Raw genomic sequence first — 17,928 nt, forward strand, 5'->3', positions numbered from 1 at the left:
AGTAAGAAAATAACCCAAGTGACTTCTCAAGTCCCTAATTGCTTTAATAATCTACTCTAATATCAGAACATTGTTTTTATCACAGAGAAAAAGTTTTTAAATGGGTGTTTGTGATAGGAGCCCCAGCAGGATAATCCCTAAAAGGCCATTTAATATTTAAGACCCGTTCCTTAGCAGGCATGCATAATTTGTTTCTTCTTTTAGGAAAGCTGATGGGCTTAAAAGACATGATTATGGGGGTGGCTCAGTTGATTAAACAAGCATCCAACTTCGGCTCAGGTCATAGTCTCACGGTTCGTGAGTTTGAGCCCTGCGTCAGGCTCTGTGCTGACAGCTCGGAGCCTGGAGCCTGCTTCAGATTCTGTGTCTTCCCCTCTCTCTGCCCCTTCCCTGATCATGCTCTGTGTCTCTCTGTCTCTCAATAATAAATAAACGTTAGAAAAACAAAAATACATGACTATGGTCTTCTGTGCTCAAGGTACCTGGATTGCTTCAACAAGAAGAGGCTGCCTAGCTGCACTGAGAGAGAATACCTTTAAATAACATTAATGTCTGTTGGTTTAGAAATCCTGTTTCCTTTGACAAATATTCTACAAATACAGAAGTTTGTTGTTTCTCCTAATCCCTCATAGGGAGAGTGTCAAAGTGGTACACTCAGCCCTGACCCCACAGCCCACGTCCATGGCACACAAAAAGAGTAAAGGCTTTGGGCTTTTTCAGGTATTTACCATTTTGTGTAACCTGTAATCACTGAACATGCACAAAAAAACACGTTCAAATTCAGGTCTTGACTGAATGTTAACATTTTCTTTTACAAGTATGTTTCGTTCTCTAGAGCTGCCAAGTCACCTCCTATCAGAGACACTGTACAGATATTATTTACATATATGTGTGTGTGTTTATGTATATATATGTATATATATACATATATATATATATACACGTATATATACGTATATACATATTCAGTTGACTCTATTCAGCACTTAGTGAATGTTGATTATGGCTTAAGCAAAGCAGGATCTATTTCATTTGTTGAGAACAAATGACCATACTCTGGTTCAGCATGTACAAAGCCGTTGGTTTATTCAGCTGCAAAGCTGGGGAAAGGCTTCCTTTTGGAGTGAATAGCAAAAATGCTTCATCAGCAAGGCACTTTTATGTACACACATGGGAAAGGAACATATTATGGTTACATAAACATCAATATCTTTTAATTTTCAGACCTCCCTACCTCTTCCCACCTCCCCCTTAAAACAAAACAAAAACAAAAAACAGGTTCTTATAACATTTTAAAAACCCAGTTTCACAGAACATGTATACAGACAGTTTGATACATTCAGTTACACTAACAGTATATTTTTCAATTCAGTAATTTTCCACTAACAGTTTTTCTACCTACTGCAGTTCCCTCCTTTTTCCTTAAGACAACTAAGGCTCAGTAGAAATACTCATTGGATTATAGACATTTTCCTCTCTCCTTAAAGTTGCTATACATGTACAGAATTTGTGATTCCATTAATGCTTCAGTGTTTCGATGCCATATCATATACAGCACTTAATTATGGAGAATCGGAAAAAGTAAAACTAAAAGAGGATATAGGATATATTTTTAACAATCTATTTGCTGATTCCCTTCAGATGCCCAGTCAACCAGGGGCACACACTGGTTTCACTCTACTGTAGGTGTGTGAAAAGATTTAATGGTCTCATGCATTTTCTTTTATGTAGGATTTCTAGGTTTTAACTCATCTAATTAAATGCAGCAAGATTCATTTACAAGGGTACATACTCTTCCTTGTTCAGCTAGAAGAAAATCTAAAGCTAATCTATGCAGAAAAACAATGATGCTAAAAAACTGTAACTTCAGACTGTTACTAGGCTGAGATGTTCTGTAGTAGTGAAGTTCTTTAAAGTTAGAAAAATTTGCAATGGACGTAAACGGCGCATAAAGTACTGCTGGAACATTATATAGATGAAATATTTTAATTTACAAGCAGTTAATATTGAAAGCATAAATGCTCTTCATCTTTTCCCTGGCCTTTTCAAATGTGATCTGCTCTTAGCTAAAGTCTGAATGCCAAGATACAGGAAATATCTTCCCTACAGAACAGATGTCTGATTAGTCCCCAGTTACAATTTTTTTAGGCCTGGTGGGGCCTGTGATATAAAAGTTTATACTGTAATTGCAGGTAATATAATTGGTCTGAAGTAGTGTGGGCTAGGTTTGAAACTGCACTCCCTCCCCCCAAAATGGGAACTCTCAAGGGTGCCGTGTGCAGGACTATCTACATAAAAGCCAGGAGGTAAATCCATAGCCCCACCATTTTCTTTTGTCTAGGTATTCAATTTAATTCAACTATCTCATAGAAATTAGTGTTAGAAAAGAGTGTACTCAGAAAGGTGTTATTGGGAATAGCTAAGTCCCCACTTTCCCCACTGGCTGTTCTGAAGGTTAGGTAACAAAAGGGGTAGGGGTTCACTCTTCTTCCTTCCCATTAGCAATGAGATATCTAGTTAAGAGTCCATTCAGATAGGAAGAATAAATTGGGGAGAGAACTGAGTGTGGACAACAGTCAATTTTTATCATACAGTCCCTTTTATCTAATTCTCTACTAAAGTTCTCATTTCATCTACAGGGTCTATCAAAGGGGATGCTCACCATGCATTTTCTGCAGCTGAGTTATGGGACTACTGTACTTGGTAGGGCTTAAGGGCTTATTAGGACAGGGCATAGTTTGGCTGAGAAGGCATTAGTGTCTCAACTGTCGGGTGTGTGACTTTCTATGAGAGATATCAGAACAAATGGTGGACGTTTACAGTGATGCAGTTAGGAGTTTGTTAACTGCCTTTTGGAAGTCAGTGTAGGAGTAAGTAGTATTGATGGGTTCAGTTCGGGTTGTTTCCTTAACTGTTTTAGTTAACCAGCCACAGCAACAACCAGAAACACATGAATTAGGAATCTGTTTTAGGTATTCAGGTATGGGAGTGGCTCTACTCAACGTTCGGCTTAACTGTTTGGTGGCAAATTGCAGTGCTCCATTTAGAGTGGCATGATCTCTAGAAAGCCGGCTGGGATTTGTAAGGGGCTTTTGAAAAGGCGGGACTCCACAAGAAGCCAGAGGAGGCCATTCAGGAATTGGTTCCAGTTTGGGTACACAGTGGGAGCAATGAGAGAGTCTTAGACCTATCTCTCGAAGTATATGGACTGGTGTGCTTGGATCTAAGAGTTTAGCATGATATAACCAGGAATTAGGATTTAAAGGTTTCCAAGTTGTAGAGTATTTTAAAAGGCACTTAACCTGCCAGGCAAGACTCTCAAGAGGTGTCAGGTTGGGCACCACAGGGTCTTCTTCAGAGGAATCCCACTCTTGCCCAGAACTGTCATTTAGGTAGTTAGCGTTTTCTTCTTCCTCACTTTCTGATTCTGATAAGGGGTCAGGAGAGGGATTCCTGGGACCCATTAGATTAGAACGGAGGAAGAAACCAGAAAAAGGTAACAATCTAAGCCAGCAAAATACTAAAACTATCAAATAGAAACAAAAGATGAAGAATCCTTCAACAAGATTAACTTGTCAGTCCATTATACACACACAGTATGCCTCTGGCTCCTATCACTGTGCAGTTCTTCAAGATTATGTTGTATATTCTTCACTTACAAAGAAGGTATCTCAGTTCTCAGGACCAGTTCAGTGTGTAAAAGTGTTAAGTCACTTACCAGTGGCACAGGTCAGAGTTTCTCCTTCAAACTGTGTCTACCCAGGAAGAGAAGGGGTCTTCCTCCAGGCAAGCTGACTTTCTTACCGTGGTCTCAACTGGTTGTGATACTGCGAGGAGACACTTTGTGTATTCTGTCTTGTTGGCAGGGATATTATATCTACTTGGTAATGGAAAGAAACACAGTGGTTGCCTTTGTTGTCCGCTGGTGGAGCAAATTTTGTGGTGGGATGAGTTGTCAAGGACATCTGGTATACTCGAATCTGATGTTTTCCGTAGGTGGCAAATGCCCTTGGAAACTGGTGACTTAGTTGAAATATCTGGAAAGGTAGCTTTAACCTGTGAATGAGAAGACTAGAGAAATGATATTAAAGTCTGAAAGCAATGGGTTATATTATTGACTGTATCTAAGAACATGGATGCTGACCAAGAAGGTTTACTGAGCTTTCCCATCTCAATCTCCTAGTCTTAGGCAGATTTTTCTATTGGGAGAGCCTGGGGTCATTTTAATCATTTATTGGTTAATATCTGGGTCAGTTTATTTTTTAGTATGCTGTTCTAGCCCAGAAAATTACTCCCGCAAAAGTAGTTCCTTTATGCCCCAAACTCGAAACTCCAGATAGAGAGCTATAAAAGGCGGTGGTACTGTTGTTGTTGCTGTTTTCCTTTAGATGGGTTTGTTGGGATTAGTTTTAGGGGACCTGTCTTGGTTACAGAGCTGTTAGACGTTAGGATTCTTGCTGGGACCCCTGAGGTTATGGTCATATAACCACACTCAACAGATATGAGAGAAGATGGCAGATGTAAATCTTAATATAGTAGGAATTACAATGAATGTAAACATGTTAAAACTCACAGTTAAAAAGACAGACATTCAGCCTGGATTAGAAAAACAAAATAAAATTCAATAACATGCAACTAACAAAACATACTTCAAAGCAAAAAGACACAGAAAAGTAAAAAATAAAAGAATGAAAAAAGATGTATCAGGCAACTGTGGACCAAAATAAAGTTGAGATAGCAATCTTAATACCCATCAAAAAAAGATTTCAAGTCAAAAAATACAAGGGACAAATATAGACATTAATACCAGTGAAAGGAACAGCAGAAAATTATATAGTACTCATCATAAACATATATGAGGTATATATGATCCTGAAAGCACATCCTCAAAATTTCTTAAGTAACAACTCATAGAACTGAGGGGGAAATATCAAGCAGGGATATAAGAAGCCTGAAAAAGTCAAAATATTAATATACTTTATTATTATATAAATATTCAAAACTCTATACCAAACAGAATAGATACTTGAGAGTGCACATACACACACATGAAAATAGATCATGTGTTAGGTTTAAAAGTGTAACTAGATTCCAAAGGGTCAATTTCATACAGACTAAATTCTCTGACCAAAATGCAGTAAAGTAGATATTAAAGGTCAGTTAAAAGGAATCCTATGTTAGGAAGCTAAATACCTCATGGGTTAAAATGGAAATTACAAAAGATATTAAATATTAAAATTGACTGATATAAACCACACAAGGCAAAATTGTGGGACATGGCCAAATCAGTACCCAAAAGAAAGTTATAGCTTTAGGGGCACCTTGGGTGGCTCAGTAGGATAAGCGACTGACTGACTCTTGATTTCAGCTCAGGTCATGAACTCACAGTTGTGAGATCGAGCCCCACATCAGGCTCTGCACTGGGTGTGGAGCCTGCTTGAGGTTCTCTCTTCCTCTGCCCCTCACCTACTTCTGTTCTCTCTCTCTCTCCCTTAAAAAAAAAAAAAAAAAAAAATTATAGCTTTGAATACAATGATGGGAATAGGAAGTTTAAACACCTACAAGTTAAGCATTCAATTCAAAATAATGGAAAAGAGCAAGAGCAAAATAAGCAAGAAGGAAATAAAGTCAGAAATGAAACAGCATATGAGAAGAGAAGACTGATAAAACTAAAAGATGGTTTTTTGAAAATATGAGTAAGAAAAATGAAACTAGTGAAACTTATCAAGAGACTTAAAAATAAAAGTTTAAAAAATTTTAAAAATGACAAATACATACTAAATGTGAAAATCTAGATGAAATGGCTGAATTCTGGAAGAAACTACTAAAATTCATATAGGAAGAAATAGATAACTTGAATAGAACAGATAACTAAATGTTAAAAAACAAAATAAAACAAAACAAAACAAAAAGGCCCCAACCTCTTTTTAAAAGCAGTGGGACCATATGGTTTTGTAAAGTGAGTTCCACTAAACTTCCAAGGAAATTAATACCTGTTTAATATGAATTGTTTTAGAAAAAAAGAAAAAAAGCATATAAACTGACAAACTCCTTTTAGGAAGATTTTAATAAAATATCAACTCTAAATCTAAAGATGAGCCAAATAAAAAAATACAGTCTCATTTCACTTGCATAAATTCCAAATATTACCTAACAAAATCTAACAGATTAAAGGAAAAAAAAAATAATATGCTATCATGTAGAGCTTATCCCAGGGAAAGGAGGAATACCGCAACTTCAGAAAATGTACAAATATATGTCACCATGATAATAAAATGAAGCAAAAAACCAAAAAGGCTGATAATTTTGTCAACTGTGGATATTTAGCCTTTCTTAGTTCCTTCAAAAACGTAACAAAATACTCTTAACCAAACCAGGAAGAAAAGCTACTTTCTCAACTTCGTACCTAAGTTACCTACCAAAAATTTTTAGCAAATATAACCTAAATGAGAAACTTTAGATATATTCCCTCTAAAAATGAAATCAGATAAGGATGGTCATGATGACTGATACTGGCTGATATAGTACCAAAAGTCTTAATCGATGTTACAAAAAAATAATGACAAGTGTAAGAAATGGAAGAAAAGAGATGTAACAATTTACGAATGATATGGTCATGTAATTAAAAAAAACCCTAACATATAAATGATTAGAGCTAATAAAAGGGCTCAACAAGGTTTCTGGATCTGAGACAAATCTATGGATATTCATTATTTATATAGTGCTTACTATTTACCAGGTACTATTCTAGGAACTGCAAATGTCCCAAGGTCAAACCTCTACTAAATGGCAGTCTGGATTTAAACCCAGTCACTTTTACCTCCTACACATGCAATACTAACTAAAAAAAAAAAAAAAAAAAAAAAGTTAAAGATATCTATCTTTCATAATGAGAAAAAAACCCAACAACACCAAACCTATCAAGGATCTAGGAACTACTTAATGATATATATAAGACCTCTATGAAGAATGTAGAATTCTAATAAAGGACAGAAGAGGATTTAAAAATCTTGGATGGAACAGATGAATATTATAAAAACTTTTTCCAAATTGATTTATACAATCCTAATACGGAAAGAGTAAAATTCCACATCTTGCCAAACCAACTATTTAAACAGAAGAGTAGAGGGGCTCTTGGCCTACAAGATATTAACACATACTATGAAAGTTACAGAGTTTAAAATAGGGTGGAGTTAGTGTACTGGACAAACAGTCCAACGTAACAGAACAAAATTGAGAAACACAGCCATATAAAGTTTTAGAATGCAGTGCAAAATAAAGTTAGCATATAAATCAATGGGGAATGATACATTTAGTACACAATATTGGTAAAGCTGGCCCATTACATGAAGAAAAATCAAATGTATACCTACATAATGCCACATACAAAGGAGGACTCATGTTGGATGAAAGGCCAAAATGAGAATGCTAAAACTATATAGTTAATAGAATATAATACCTGAATATAAAGTATTGTGACTTGGGGACAGGGGGACTTTTAAATAAAAAAACATAAAGCACAAGAGCAAAAAATGATGAATTCAGTATCACATCAAAATTATTTCTGGATTGAACTGAAGATATCAAGAACTAAGTGAACTACAAATCCACAACAAAAAGGTAGCAACCTCCATAAAGAAATGGCTAAAACAAAAATATTCAATTTACAGAAGAGAAAATCAACAGGCCATTAGCCATATGATGAATAAAGGGTTATCACTTTACTCTATTTGGTAAAAATTAGAAGCTGGAGACAATGCCAACTGTTAGTGAGGAAACTAAAGGAATAGCCCCTGTAGGAACCAGTACTGCTGGTGATATTACGGTCTGGGGTAATTTTTCTCGAGAAATTTGGCAGCAGTATTAGGCAAACTATTTGCACATCTCATGATCCAGCAATTCTACTCTTATGTATATATAGTAAAGATATTCTCCGTAAGACCAACATATATTCGGAAGCTTCTAGGTTTCCATCATTGGGAGTGGATAAGCAAAATGTGGTGAAAGGACACTAGAAGTATACATAGCCACATGAATATACTAAAGGCATTAACTCTAAATGAAAACAGTGGAAAGCAAAATATTAATATCCCACTTATGCCCATTCTATAGGAGTGATTTCCAAAATGAGTTAGTAAACATCTCTACTTTCAAAAACACATTGAGTTGTGCTAGTAAGGTCAGAGGGTATTGCTTCATGTCAATAGTATTCCTCTAAAGGACATTTCTCTGGCTTCTGCATATTCTTATTTAACTCTGTTGCACAAAATGTCTGACACATATAGCTTAGTAAGTTTTTTGAAAGAAAATGAGAGAATGACAAAGGTCTGCTATAAGTAACTATACAAGCATGTTCTGTATTTATTCTAGGGAGACAAAAATTCCCAAATTATATTCGGGTGATTTGGTAGTATGTTGCACAAAGTCAAACGAAACAATTTTTTTTTTTTTTTTTTAAGCAGGATCAACAGATGATGCTACTAAAGCAATATAAAGGAACTGCTTATAACTTCAAGAAGAAAAATGAATGCAAATACTTTTAAGTTTATATTATTACCCAGTTCAATGTGAAAAGCAAAAGAAAACTCAAAACATACTCTAAGTCTTTAGTTTATTAATTGAGACAGAAGCTGTTGGCTTTTAATTCTCCTGTCCTCCTACATTTTTACTATTTTCATTTCAACTAGATTCCATCTGCAAGATTATTAATTGGCTATACATCATTTATTGTGTTACTCAAAGCATTCTGTAAATGGCCCACTCCACTTTTTTTAGCAGAAATAAGAAAGTCTCTTTGGGGGCATATATAAATTCTAGAGTGAATCTACCACTGTTACTCCTTTACATTCCATGTGCATAATTTTCCAGCATCAAAACTGAATTAACCTATTCTGTATGCTCCCATGTATAATTTGCCTTTAAAGAATGATTTTTACCATGATTTCAGAACTAAATAGCCTTACCTTACAAAGTCTTTAGTTTTGTTATTTCCTCTTCAACTGAACTAAGTTTACCAAGGATAGGAAGAAATTCCCATAGTTGCTATTACTTGTTCATTTTCCCCACAGTCAAGAAACAGTAAGCTTTAAGGCAGTGATACTATGATGTTTAACACAGCATCTTTTTTTACCAGCTTTATTGAGGTATGATTGACAAGTTGTATATATTTACCATGTACAATGTGATGTTTTGATATATGTATATACTGTGAAATGATTACCACAAACAAGCTAATTAACATCTGTAGCCCAGTTACCATTTTCTTGTGTGCTGAAAGAACACTTGAGATCTACACTTGAGATCTACTCTCAGCAAATTTCAAGTATACATACATTAACAACAGTCGCTATACTATACATTAGGTCTCCAAAATTTGTAACTCAAGGTTTTGTATTCTGTCCAACATCCCCCAATCTCCTCCACCCCACAAGCCACCGGTAACTTCCATTCTACTCTGTTACTATGAGTTCAACTTTTTTAGATTCCACATATAAGTAGGATTATACAGTATTTGCCTTTCTGTGTCTGGCTTATTTCACTTAGAATATCCTCCAGGCTGACCCATGGTATAGCAAACTGCAGGATTTCCTTTCTTTTTTTAAAAAATGTATTTATTATTTTGAGAGAGAGACAGTGTGAGGAGGAGAGAAGCAGACAGAGAGGGAGACACAGAATCCAAAGAAGACTCCAGGCTCTGAGCTGTCAGCACAGAGCCCGATGAGGGGCTCGAACTCACAGACTGAGAGGTCATGACCTGAGCCAAAGTCAGACACTCAACCGACTGAGCCACCCAGGTGCCCCAGGACTTCCTTCCTCTTTAAGACTGAAGAGTATTCCATTATATGTAAAGTACATCTTTATCCATTAATCCATTATGGACACTAACTGTTGTTTCCCTATCTTGGCTACTGTGACTAACACTGAAATAAACACAGTACTGCAGATATATCTTTGAGATAGTGACTTCATTTCCTTTACATATATACTCAGAAGCAGGATTGCTGGATCACAAGGTTATTTCTAGTTTTAATTTTTTGAGGAATCTTGACTGTTTTCTATAATGGCCATATCAATTTACATTCCCACCAACATGTATAAGGGTTCTCTTTTCTCTATATCCTAACTAACACTTGTTATCTTTTGATTTTTTGATAATAGTCATTCTAACAGTTGTGAGGTGGTATCTCATTGAGGTTTTGATTTGCATTTCTCTGACCATCAATGATGTTGAGCATCTCTTCATATACCTGTTGGCTGTATGTCTTCTGTGGAAAATGTCTATTCAGGTCCTTTGCTCATTTAATTGGGTTGTTTTTTTGCTATTGAGTTGTTGGCGTTTCTTATATATGTTGGATTTTAACCTCTCACGGGATATATAGTTTGCAAATATTTTCTTCCATTACAAAGGATGCTTCTTCACTTCATAATGTGTCTTTTTCTCTTTTTCTGATATAATGTTCTAAAAATACTAAACAAAAACATGTTACATGTTAATCCTAAAAAAAAAAAAAAATAGCTAATCAAAACAGGCTGACCTCTGGCGGCCAGATGCCTCATCTTTCAGTATCCGACAACATGATAGGAATTCATCCCTCATTTGTCGATTACCAAGTAAAATACAGTAGAGGAAATAATACTGTTAGAAACCTCACAGTTAGAGTAATAAAGGTAGCAAGCATCCAAAGTATAAAGAAAATTGAGCAATTAAAGGCTAAAAAATAGAAAAATGTCTCCAAATACTTGTTATAATTTTTAGTTTACCAATTTTACATGAAAAACAAATGGCATATGCAGTGGTTCTCAAATAAGAGCATAGTTCCACACGGTCCAATACTGTAGTCACTGGCCCCATGTGTCTACAGAGCACTCCTGTGGCTAATGTAAAATAATACCGAATTTCAAAGACTTAGTAGGGAAATAAGAGAAGGTAAATCATTCCATTAATAATCTGTTGATTACATGTTGAAATGATATTTTGGTTATACCTGGCTAAAAAATTAATGCCCTTTCTGGGTTTCTCTCTCCACAGCTTTCCAGGCATTCTATACTTTTAGCTATAGTTAGATTATGTTAGCAGTGTGTCCATGAATTCATGGGCCTCTGCTTTTGCTCTAGCTGATTAACCTAAAACACTCATCCTTCTTGCCTTTTCAATAATAGACCTCTTGATAATTTTGAAATTATAGGCAACCCAATACTACCATATTCATTACTTAAACTGGCATTTGAATACCTATAGTGTTGTATGTATAATATAAAGAGAATGGATGAATAAATTATCACATATTCATACAAAAGAATACTGCAGCAACCTGTCTGTGCCTTGGTTTCCTTACCTTAAAAGGAGCTAGAAGTTACCTTATAGGGGTTGTTTGTGAGGATTGAACTTAGTAAAGTGCTTAGAACAGTGTCTGGCACATAAGGGTCCATAAGGTATAAGTTATCATTATGAAAGTATTCATATGAATAAACCTCAAAAACAATACTAACCGAAAAAAAAAGCAAGGTGCAAAGGATTTTTTTTTTTTTTGGCAAATGATTATATAATGTTAGAACATAAAAATAATACAGTATATTTATTCAGAGACTTATTCATATGCCTTCAATATATAAAGTTCAGAAAAGCCGTTAATGCTGTAGAGAGAATGTAATTCAATAGGAAAAAGGTATACAGGTGACTTTGTAATCTTTTTTATCTTAGCTGGCTGTGTGTACTGAGATGTTTGTTTTTGTCTGATATAATCCCCCTCTTTTTTTTCCATTAATTTTTTCAATGTTTATTTTTGAGAGAGGGGGGGGGTAAGGGCAGAGAGAGAGACACACACACAATTTGAAGCAGGCTCCAGGCTCTGAGCTGTCGGCACAGAGACCGATGGGGGGGAGGGGAGCTCGATCCCACAGACTGTGAAGATCATGACCTGAGCTGAAGTCAGACGCTTAACCGACTGAGGCATCCAGGCGCCCCCCCCCTTTTTTTTTTTAGTTTAAAGAGTCAATTCCTGCTCGAAGGCACTGCAAATTTATCGCTACCACTACCCTAAACACCATCCCCTGTGTTCTTGGTTGAATACATCGCTGTTACGCATCTTTGTAAAACAGGCCTCGAAAGCTGGAATAAGCTGGATCCAAATTAAATCGTGCCTCTCTCCGCAGCTCTTCCCAAACTGCGTACTTCTTGCAGACCCTCCGCCAGCTACCTAAGGGTTAAAATGACCCAGGCCCGCTTCCATCAGGGCACCACGTAACGCCCCCTCTGCGGAACAAGAACGTCTGCTTTCTCAATGGAAACCCGGCCGCAGCTCAGCTTCCAGCACGCCCTTCTCGACAGATCTCCAAAAGAACCCTTACACCTGGGATCCCCTGCTCCCCTTTAGCCGGAGAAGGAAATCTTCCCCGCAGCAGATTCCCTGTTCTCACCCATGGAGGATCCTTTCTTCTTTTTCGCCCCACGCACAGCTGCACGACCCGGCTAGGCCTAGCACCACCAGCTCTGCCCCGACAGTCGCATCTCTGTTCGGCGAGCGGCCGATTTCACTTCCGGGCGGGCCAACGCCCCCTCCTCTTACAAACGCCACTTCCCTCTCGAAGACCCGCTGCAGCGATTCTAAGCGCATGCGTCCAAACTGCCGTAATTGAGGAAGGTGGAGCCATCTCTTCCCGCTCTCGCGGCAGTCTCGCGGTATTTGCTTCTCCCGCGGGAGTTTTTTGAACGCTCTGGCGGTAACCCCACCCTGGGTGCTTAGCTGGCGGCTGATCCGAGCCTGAGGCAACTTTGGAGTTTTGTCCTGCGGTCGGTGGGGCCCGCTGTACCCCTGCGCGGACGAGGCTCGTCCCAGCCAAGTCACGGCGCCATGGGGGCGGAGAAGAAGCTGCTGTCGGTTAAGGAGGCCTTTCAGTTGGCGCAGCAGCCGCACCAGAACCAGGCGAAGCTCGTGGTGGCGCTGAGCCGCACCTACTGCACGGTAAGCGCGGCCCCAGCCTCGGCCGCCGTCCCCCTGCGCTCCCGGGACCAGCCTCCCAAAGGGGTCTTCTGTGGGTGGCCCCCCGGATTCCAATCTTCTTAACCTTCCGCACCCAGTTCGGAAAGGTCTGGAGACCTCCCCGAGGTCGTCCGCGCAGCCCCTCTTCCCTGCGGCCTCCGGCGCGGACCGCTAATTCTTTGTGAATTTGGAGAGCGACGTTTACGATCACCGAAGCGGCCCGGCGCCAAGTGCTGGGCCGCTTAGTAGATCCCGAACGTGGTTCGTGGGTGGTTGTCCCTCAGGTCACCGCCCACCTCGGGAAGGCCGACCGTCGGTCAAATTAATCACAGTTAAATTGAGTTGACTCACCAAATAACAAATTAACCCTTAGTACCTGGCTCTTCCTATTTATGTAAATACTGTTTTAGGTGGTACCCTGAGAATAGGACAGTGAATTTTGGGAAAAGAAATTATCTTGAGGTCCAAGAAAAATTGTCAGAATAATCGGGCTTAAGGATATGAGTGAGATAGGATGTGAAAGTTATATTAAAAGGAAATTGCCGTGGAAAAGGAAGGCTAACTGTGGTAAAATAAGAAAGCCACTGTTGATTTTGGGTTGTTTCAGGAAGAAGCTCTTTTTTTTTTTTTTTTAAACTAAACTGGCACCCAGGCATATTGAGGATTCAAGGGTATTTTTTTTTTAATTAAAAAAATTTTTTTTTTTTAAGTTTATTTCTGAGACAGAGACAGAGCATGAGCGGGGGAGGGGCAGAGAGAGAGGGAGACGTAGAATCAGAAGCAGGCTCCAGGCTCTGAGCTGTCAGCACAGAGCCCGACGCGGGTCTCGAACTCACAGACCGCGAGATCATGACCTGAGTTGAAGTCGGTCACTCAACCGACTGAGCCACCCAGGCACCCCCAAGGGTATTTAAAAAAAAAAAAAATGAAAGGAATCCTTTCACTGTCAAAATTCATGTTTGTTTTCTTCCTTGGAGAAGTAAATTGCTCTGGAGAGAAATTTGTGCAAATATTTTTCCTTCAACAGTTTGGAAACTCACCTGAGAGTTTACTAAATAATGATTTTAGTGTGAGTAATTATGAGTAGTGCTTTCAGCAGTCTTAGGGTACTCTTGGGAAAAAGGGATTATATCAATGCAGTTTGTGAAGGGTTTCTTTTTGCCTTTCAGATGGATGATAAGACCATTTTTCATGAGGAGTTTGTTCATTACCTTAAGTATGCTATGGTGGTCTATAAACGTGAGCCAGCCGTGGAGAGAGTAATAGAATTTGCAGCAAAGTTTGTTACTTCATTTCACCAGTCAGATACGGAAGATGATGAGGAAGAGGAAGATCATGGCATTTTAAATTATTTGTTTACCTTTCTTTTAAAGGTATGAAAACTAGAACTTTGGGGAAGCATTGTAGAAAATTTTGCAATATTAAAAGGGCCATCCATGGACGTTTGTATGTGTTAGAGAGTGAAATATTTCGTAACTGAGAAAATGTCTGAATGAGTCTGCCTTTTGTAGGAAATATGAGAACTGTCATTAGGATTAAAAAGTGGACTTAAAGTAATTCCAGCATTAAATTTTTAATGGCCTCTGTGAGCCAGTTCTCACGTCATTTGTTTTAAATGAGCTATTTTAGAAGTAAGAATTCCTACAACAGAAGTATGCTCTTGTAGTTGAGCTTATACTTACTTTGAGCTGTGTATATTGTGGGACTTGATGTCATGTATGTTTAGTATACATAGGGATCAAGGTAATCTTGTTTCTCTGCAGGTAATGGATTTGGTAACTTTTTGTACTCTAAACCTATAGAATTCAAATGCTATGTGATTGTAAATAAATTTTGATTTGTTTCCGTTTCAGTCTCATGAAGCAAACAGCAATGCAGTTAGATTTAGAGCATGCCAGCTCATAAACAAGCTCTTGGGAAGTATGCCAGAAAATGCCCAGATTGATGATGATTTGTTTGATAAAATTAATGAAGCCATGCTTATTAGATTGAAAGATAAAATTCCAAATGTGAGGATACAGGCAGTTCTGGCTCTTTCACGACTTCAGGATCCCAAAGATGATGAGTGTCCAGTGGTTAAAGGTATGTGTAGCCTCCTAAATTCCTTTTCAGTTTCCTTGACTTTGTTAAATTCTCATTAGAGAGGGTTTTTTGTTTTTTGTTTTATTTTTGAATATATTCTCTCCCTGGCTCTCTCTTTCTCTCTATGGAAAAGTATAGGTTTTATATGTATATGTATAAATATATGACTTTTAAAAATACCCAAGTAGCTACCACCCAGCTTAAAAAAATAGAGCCTCAAGGCACCTGGGTGGCTCAGTCGGTTAAGTGTCTGACTTTGGCTCAGGTCACGATGTCATGGTTCATGAGTTGGAACTCCGTGTTGGGCTCTGTACTGACAGCTCAGAGCCTGGAGCCTGTTTTGGATTCTGTGTCTCTGTGCCCCTCCCCTGGTCGCATTCTCTCTCTCTCTCTCTCTCTCAAAAATAAATAAACGTTAAAATAAAATAGAATCATCAGTACCTTTGAAGCCTGTTTTACATCCCACCCCAATTACATCACTTGCCCTCACAGTTCATGATTACCCTGAATTTTGTGTTAATTATTCTTTTGCCTTTGTGTTTAAACAGCATTTGTGTGTATCTCTAAAAAGTTTTGCCTATCATTTTGTATGCTATGTGAATCATATTTTTCTGCTTTCAACAATTATTTATAATTGTAACATTCATCCGTGTTGATAATATTTATTTACTGTTTTGTTTTTTTAAATTTTTTAAAATGTTTATTTTTGAGAGAGAGATAGTGGGAACGGGGAAGGAGCAGAGAGTGAGAGAGAGACAGAAGATCCCAAGTGAGCTTTGTGCTGACAACAGAAACCCCGATGTGGGGTTCGAACTAACAAACTGAACAGTGAGATCATGACCCGAAGTCAGATGCTTAACTGACTGAGCCACCCAGGTGCCCCTTATTTACTGTTTTATAGCATTGTGTTGTATAAATGTAACATGGTTTATTATTTCTAATATTGATAGACCTTCTAGTTTCCAGTTATTTTGCTCTGAAAAAGTAATGTTGTTGCTATGAACTTCCTTATACCTGGCTTCTGGTACACAGGTTAAAGAGTTTCTAGGGGGGGCGCCTGGGTGGCTCAGTCGGTTAAGCGGCTGACTTCGGCTCAGGTCATGATCTCGTGGTCCGTGAGTTCGAGCCCCGCGTCGGGCTCTGTGCTGACAGCTCAGAGCCTGGAGCCTGTTTCAGATTCTGTGTCTCCCTCTATCTGACCCTCCCCCGTTCATGCTCTGTCTCTCTCTGTCTCAAAAATAAATAAACGTTAAAAAAAATTTTTTTTTAAGAGTTTCTAGGGTATATACCTAGTGTGGACTTGTTGGGATATGTGTGCATTCAACTTTATCAGATAAGGTACAGTTGTTCTACAAAATAGTTTACCAATTAATATTCCCAGTAACAGTGAATAAAAGCATTCGTTGATCCATATTCTCTCCAGTGTTTGATATTGTCAGATTTAATAATTTTTTTTAATCCAGTTGTGTGTATGATATATATATCCTTTTTATGCATCTTTTCATTTATTTAACAGTTACATTTCTTCTATATAATGTCAATGTGTTCTCATTTTTTCCTGTTGGTTTGTCTTATTGATTTACTGGAATTCTTTATATATTTTGGAAAGAAATTTTTGGCTTATATGAATTGTTGATCTCTTTCAACTTTAGATGGCTCTTTGTTTCACTCTCGTTGGGACGTCTTGTTGGACAGAAATTCCTAATGTCAACATTACTCGGTCTCTGCCTTTATTATGATTTGCACTTTTTTTTTCTTTTGATTTGCATTTTCTTACATTTAAGAAATTATTCCCTACTTCTGGGCTCATAAAGATAGTCATATTCCACTTTTCTATATAGGTCTGGCTACATTATGGGACCTTTTTCACTTTTGTCTTTGTCCCTCTTACTAGCTTTATAATCAATTTTGATAACTAATGATAGTTAATATTTTTGGTGTTAAATGGTACACATAGTATTGTATAAAATATATGTTTAGTAGCCAACATGTACTTAATAATAAAGATGGGGAAAATTTGAGAAGTAGAGGTGAATAAATACTTAAATACAGGAAATGGATTTTGTTTCAGTGAGCAAAATCAGAAGTAACTTCTTTAGGACTCATTAAAAATCAAAATAATTAGCCCTTTAAAAAGCATTATTAGTTTAAAATAAACTGCCTGCAATACTAGACTTTCTTCTAAATCTTGAAGAGTGGCGAAGACATAATCTTAATGATAAATTTTTCCATGATCTTTAGGGCTCTTTGTTTTCAGTTTTAGCCTATGTGCCTAGTCCTTTGACAAATTTCTTATTCTATTCTTTTTAAAAGTTTATTTGGAGAGAGAGGGAGGGTCAGAGAAACAGGAGAGAGAATCCCAAGCAGGCTCTGCCCTGCCAGTGCAGTGTGTGGCTCCAACTAACCAGCTGTGAGATCGTGACCTGAGCCAAAATCAAGAGTCAGATGCTCAGTTGACTGAACCACCCAGGTGCTTCTCTTATTCTGTTTTTTTTTTTTTTTTTTTTTTTTTTAGGCAAGTTGGCAGAAAAAAATCTTCAGGTAAAATTAAATGTGTAAGACCAAAAAAAGTGAATATCATTTTAAGGATATTGTTAAATATCAAAATGTGGGCTATCTTATGACTTGTTAAATATTTCTTTAATGTACTAAAATGTATTGCTCTTTTTTTAGCATATGCTACTTTGATTGAAAATGATTCAAATCCAGAAGTTAGGCGGGCAGTGTTATCATGTATTGCACCATCAGCAAAAACTTTACCAAAAATTGTAGGGCGCACCAAGGATGTGAAGGAAGCTGTGAGAAAGCTGGCTTATCAAGTAAGTCAACCTAATAACTTGCGTAGGTATATTCTTAAAATGCTTTT

The 17,928-nt window shown here is 37.6% G+C and overlaps 2 protein-coding genes across 2 annotated transcripts in view; one reads left to right on the forward strand and one right to left on the reverse strand.

Moving 5' to 3' along the window:
• Positions 1 to 1,060: 1,060 nt before the first annotated feature.
• DCAF16 (DDB1 and CUL4 associated factor 16) lies at positions 1,061 to 12,566 on the reverse strand. The gene is made up of 2 exons (XM_049630372.1): positions 12,418 to 12,566; positions 1,061 to 4,056 (listed from the first exon to the last, which is right to left on the reverse strand). The coding sequence occupies exon 2, from the start codon at positions 3,462 to 3,464 to the stop codon at positions 2,817 to 2,819; it is 648 nt and encodes a 215-aa protein (XP_049486329.1). The 5' UTR covers positions 3,465 to 4,056; positions 12,418 to 12,566; the 3' UTR covers positions 1,061 to 2,816.
• A 212-nt stretch (positions 12,567 to 12,778) lies between these two features.
• NCAPG (non-SMC condensin I complex subunit G) overlaps positions 12,779 to 17,928 on the forward strand; it is a 46,686-nt gene continuing 41,536 nt past the window's right edge. Inside the window, exons 1-4 of the mRNA XM_049630366.1 lie at positions 12,779 to 12,962; positions 14,150 to 14,353; positions 14,834 to 15,062; positions 17,736 to 17,881. Of these exons, the coding sequence (XP_049486323.1) occupies positions 12,852 to 12,962; positions 14,150 to 14,353; positions 14,834 to 15,062; positions 17,736 to 17,881 (690 nt within the window). The 5' untranslated portion in view covers positions 12,779 to 12,851. The remainder of the gene's footprint in view (positions 12,963 to 14,149; positions 14,354 to 14,833; positions 15,063 to 17,735; positions 17,882 to 17,928) is intronic.

Source organism: Panthera uncia, chromosome B1 (assembly GCF_023721935.1).
Source record: "Panthera uncia isolate 11264 chromosome B1, Puncia_PCG_1.0, whole genome shotgun sequence".
Lineage (NCBI taxonomy): Eukaryota > Metazoa > Chordata > Mammalia > Carnivora > Felidae > Panthera > Panthera uncia.

Bases quoted from the DNA above. Each gene is read 5' to 3' on its own strand.
- DCAF16 (XM_049630372.1), bottom strand. From the start codon at position 3,464: ATGGGTCCCAGGAATCCCTCTCCTGACCCCTTATCAGAATCAGAAAGT.